The sequence below is a fragment of the Corvus brachyrhynchos genome, unplaced genomic scaffold (assembly GCF_000691975.1).
Source record: "Corvus brachyrhynchos isolate BGI_N302 unplaced genomic scaffold, ASM69197v1 scaffold281, whole genome shotgun sequence".
NCBI classification, from domain to species: Eukaryota; Metazoa; Chordata; class Aves; order Passeriformes; family Corvidae; genus Corvus; species Corvus brachyrhynchos.
This window is the reverse complement of record NW_008236509.1, coordinates 190,319-195,163: the sequence shown is the minus strand read 5'-3', so window position 1 is coordinate 195,163 and position 4,845 is coordinate 190,319. Positions and strand designations below refer to the sequence as shown.

The window sequence follows — 4,845 nt, the reverse complement described above, 5'->3', positions numbered from 1 at the left end:
GTCAGAGAATCTTGGAATGGTTATTATTTTTACAAGTGAAATGGTAAGAGCTGTTCCCTCAGGTACCTTCTCCAAAGGAAATGCTTGGTGATTTGGATGTGGAATTATTTCAGTACAGTTCTTTTGGGTACATTTCTTCCTCAGATATGTTTAAGAACAGATAAAATAATATAAAGCATCCTCACAGTGCTTGCTACCCATAAGAACAATTTTATTGACAAATAAAATAGGGAAATAGGCTGGGGACAGAGAAATTGCTGCTTTCTCTCTCTGCACAAACCATTTCTGGGAACAGCTCAGAGTTCTGCATCTTTGTCACAGCTTTGTTACATCTGGTGAGAGAGATTTTCACAAGGACATAGACAATATAATACAGGACAGGTAAAGGATAAATTAAAAGGGACACTAAGGATAAATTAAAAGGGACATTTAATGACCAAACCAGCAAGACACGAGGCTTGCAAGTTGTGCATCACTGGCACTCAGATGATTCACCCCATTTCTCAAGCTTTCAAAAACAAGGGATTGTTTTAATGGAGAATTCTGACCGTGACTGTTTTGGGAGGTGAGCCTGGGGTGGGAGTTCCACCAGGAAAGCTGAGGTGGGAACAACCTCTGAGTTGTGAGGCAGTGACCAAGAGAGCAGCACCTCTGTTTGTGTACAGAGACAGGAAACTGGGAGGCTCCAGCAAGAATTTACTCCTAAAAAAATGTTTTCAAACAGACACATAAACGAACACGGTATGAATCCGGTGTGGACTAACTCCAAGAACCACAATTTCTCCCAAGGAGCTCTGACCGACTGTGCTGCTTCCCTCTACCGACCTCCAGTGTTGGTGCCGAGGCAGAACACAGGGATCAACGGAAAATCAGCACGAAATCACAGATTCTTGGATTAGTAAAGGGAAATAACCCTTTGCGGAGTTAAGCAGGGTGAAAAAAACAATTAAATTTCAAGTCAGAGAATTCTATGCAATTCTGTGATGAAAACAAGTTGTTTATAGCCTCCCTGGCTACCACGCTTGGTTTCCCAATACAGAATCTCATCTGATCTTCTTCTGGAGAGGCTGAAGGGATAAAGAACAGGTACAAAATGACCAACAAGAGGGAAAAATATTCCCCCTCCAGTCTATAATAGAGAGTTTGGGCAATAAAGGGGGATATTAGGGGGTGCATTACAGAGAGGAATGTGAAATAGCTACAACATCAATGACACCATCAATTTAGTGACTGCAGTGGGAGCTTCCTTCAGGGTCACAAATTCACAGAGGTGAGAAGTATCCATCTTCTTTCTGGCACAGCTTGGGGCCAAGCCAGATTGAAACAGTGAAGACCTGGAGAAAACACCAAAGTGGACTTGGCAGGAGAGGAAAAAATGCCCAACTGAGTAATGAAAATGTAAAAGACAGGAAGACAGTGATTCAGTGGTTTCTCTGCTCTATTCTAGACCGTGATGTTTTCTGGTGCTTCTCAACAACTGCTTTTTTTGTTGTTGTTGTTTAATGTGACTCCTGATGGATTCCAAGCAATCCACATCCAGGCTGGAATGATGAGGTGGCTGCAGGCTGGAGAAGACCAACGTGAAGTTTCAGTTCAGCCATGTCACAGGTGTTCCCTCTCGTCCCTACCAGTGCCAGTCGCTGTCTGTGGAGCGCCAGAGCTGGAATTTGGTGTGGTGGGGGTTCTTTCTTTTAAAAATTACTTTTTCAATTACTGGTAATTTGCTCTGTGCCCCCCTCCCTGCTATTCCTGTGGCTGGGGACATCTTCCTGGGGGCTGGGACAAGAGGCAGCCCCCGGGCACAGCTGGGGCCTCTCACTGCTCCGCAGCCGGAGGCTCCTCCTCAGCCTCTGGCTTCTCTGGCTGCAATTCCGGCGGGATGAGGCACTGCACCTCCTCGGAGCTGATGGCCACTTTGTCAGGCTGCAGCCAGCGTTTCAGGTGCTCCAGCGTGCTGGGGACAGAAAGGGACACCATGAGACCACAGAGTGACAGAGCTGCACAGGGACACACAAGAGAAGCAAGAGGAAAAGCCTCCACAGGCATTTCCTGCCCCTCCGCAGGTATTCCCGTTCCCACAGGTGAGGTCTGGCGTGGGATGGATCCTTGGACCAGAGGGACAAGCAGAATCTGTCATTCTACAAAGCCATTCCCTGCAGGTGGGCCTTTTAAACTGTGGTTAGAACACGTTTTATGCTCTGATTTCTCTCAGTGAAAAGGACCTGCACAGGACCCCTTTCAGCCTTTACACACCTGAGGTTCTCCTCTGTCTCTGTAGCCAAAGAACTGCAACTCAATCAGAGAGAGGGCAGGGTTAGATGGGATATTGGGAAGAAATCCTTCCCATGGAGGGTGCTGGGGCCCCAGCACAGGTTGCCCAGAGAAGCTGCGGCTGTCCCATCCCTGGAAATGTTCAAGGCCAGGCTGGATGGGGCTTGGAGCAACCTGGGATAGTGGAAGGTGTCCCTACCCAGGGCAGGGGGGTGGGACTGGATGGGCCTTAAGGTCCCTTCCAACCCAAACCAGTCTATGATTGCATGAATTTCCAGCTTTCTGGGCTGGAAGTAAAAAACCTCTTGTTCAAACAAACCCCAGCTGCCCTTCTGTGATGAAGACCAGGAAATATGGGGGGGGGGGGGGGGGGGAAGGGAATAAAACCAAAACAGGAAGAACATCTCAAAATGTGTGAGCATTAGTAGCACTGGAAGGTTAAAGAACCTACATAACCCTGACAGTCTAACATCTTAATTCAGTGCACTTAGAAGTTAAGGCTTGTTTAATTACACTGGTGGGTGAGACTCAAAACTTCACCACCATTCAGGAGTGACCTCTAACTTCATAGTCAAGTTCTAGGGACTGAAATTCTTTCATGGACAACATACTCATCCTTTAAAAACAGTAGAAAGAGCACATAAAAGCTTGGTTTTAAATATAAATCACAGTGAAGTTAACTGGGGACCAAAGACACCATCTGAAACCTCACTATAAACAGGGATTACTTTTCATAGTTCTGGCTTAAGTAGATTTTCTTCAACGGAGAGAAATAATCTTCTTGTCAGCCAGAAGCAATCATGGAAAATGTCAGCTGAGAAATGCGGAATTTGGAGAGCGTTCCGTGTGATCGGGCATGGGAGATTGCTTAGGAAAAGGGCTCCCATCTTACTTCTGACATCATCTGTGTGAGGGCAATGGGGGAGAGAGCAGAAGCACTGTAAGAGAGGCAGGGAAGGGAAATCTCATCCCAGGACTGGCACCAACCCCAAATCCCAATCTGAGACAGACTGAACATTCCCTCCTCTGTTCCATTCCTTTCCTACCCCACGTGTGAGGAGGGAAATCACTGAGTAGGTCCCAGCTGCTCCCATGCAGTCTGAGGGGAGCACTAGAAGCTCAAACCCTACATGCTCTGTGTTCCCTCTAGCACAACCCCAACAGACATTCCCAAAATGTTGCAGGAATCCCGGGGCAGCCTCTCCAAGCTGCAGGGAGATGGTATTTCTGTGTAATGTCCTGACAAAACCTTTCTCTAGTTTTTAAGAGCTAAGTGGTGACCCCTTCCCACTGACTTGCTCGTTACCTCTCGTCAGCATCGTGGCCCTCAACGTAACATTCAGCCTCAAACTTCTCCTGCAGGAACCTGTCCCAGCATTCCTTCTTGGCCTGGGACAGCGTGCGCAGCATGTCCTTGGAGGTCACCTCCTGGGACAGGCCTTTGATCCTCATCAGTCTTCTCTCTGTGAGGAGAACAGGGGGTTTTGTTATCTTTGTTATGGGTTTTTTCTGGAAGGAGAGAAGAGAAGGATCTGGACTTCTGTATCAAAAAGTAAATTAAATTAACTTTTCAAGACTAATGTCTATTTTTAAAGTAATTTCCCCCTGTATTTCAAGCCTGTGTGGCTCTCTTTCTTATATATACACAACATGATATTTTTCAGGTGATGCTTCTGAAGGAAATAAGGTTTGTGCAACCAGCCAACTCTGCCCATTTGGGGTTTTAATAACTTTCACACTTAATGCTCAGTTTCCATGAAATCACACAGGAGGGCACAGATCTCACAGGCACTGAGTTCCCACAATTTCCATGCAAACTGGAATATAAATCACTCTCAGTGCACTACTTGGTGCACTGTGAACCAGCAACGAAGGCAAGATGAAAGTTCTGGTAGATATAAAAGCTTAGAAAAACACTTCTGCTACCTGTTCTGTTGCTGTGGGCAGCTTCCCACTTATTGTGGAGGGTAAAAACCAATTTTTTTCAGCTTTTACTTGATAAAAAGTTCCTTTCTGTGGCAGTGCTGAAGAAGCTCTGACGGAGCTTCACACTTCCAGTGCTGCACTTGAAGAAAATGAGTCAGATTCTGTGTTTAAGTAGTTAGGAGACTTTTTGACCACAGCACTGACACCACATAAACAGAGCTGTCAGCAGGCACCTCAGCAGCGGGAGACACTCACCCAGGGATGCCAAGTACACCTCTGAGTCGTTCAGGGGTGCCCAGGGCTTCAGGGTGGGCTGGGAAGAGCCGCCCGATCCGCTGCCCTCGGCGTAGGAATCCATGAAGGAGTCTGTGAAAGCATCGCCGGCGTCCTTGTGCTCGGGATGTGGCAGACAGGAGCAGATCTCAGCCCAGAGGTCCTCGCTGGACCTGGTCACCACGGAGTCCACGCTCTCGATCATCCTCATCGTGGGATCCTGGGGTGAGGGGAATAAACGGTGAACACCGAGCAGTTCCGCCCGCCCAGGCCTCCGCCACCTCCCTCCCTCTGCCCAAGTCACGCCAGCGGGCATTCCAGGGAATTCTCATCCCACCAGGACGCCCGGCCGCCCTCCAGGGTGCGATGTCCCCG

General features: G+C 47.9%; 1 protein-coding gene and 1 long non-coding RNA gene across 2 annotated transcripts in view; one reads left to right on the top strand and one right to left on the bottom strand.

The window, feature by feature from the left end:
• Positions 1–717, top strand: part of LOC108444704 — a 4,654-nt gene extending 3,937 nt beyond the window's left edge. Inside the window, exon 3 of the long non-coding RNA XR_001859340.1 lies at positions 1–717. This exon is cut by the window's left edge and continues 631 nt beyond it. This is a non-coding gene — a long non-coding RNA (uncharacterized LOC108444704).
• On the bottom strand, positions 188–4,839 carry CUNH15orf57 (chromosome unknown C15orf57 homolog). The gene is made up of 4 exons (XM_008644045.2): positions 4,808–4,839; positions 4,453–4,690; positions 3,578–3,734; positions 188–1,954 (listed from the first exon to the last, which is right to left on the bottom strand). The coding sequence occupies exons 2-4, from the start codon at positions 4,679–4,681 to the stop codon at positions 1,816–1,818; spliced, it is 525 nt and encodes a 174-aa protein (XP_008642267.1). The 5' UTR covers positions 4,682–4,690; positions 4,808–4,839; the 3' UTR covers positions 188–1,815.
• Between the last annotated feature and the right edge of the window lie 6 nt (positions 4,840–4,845).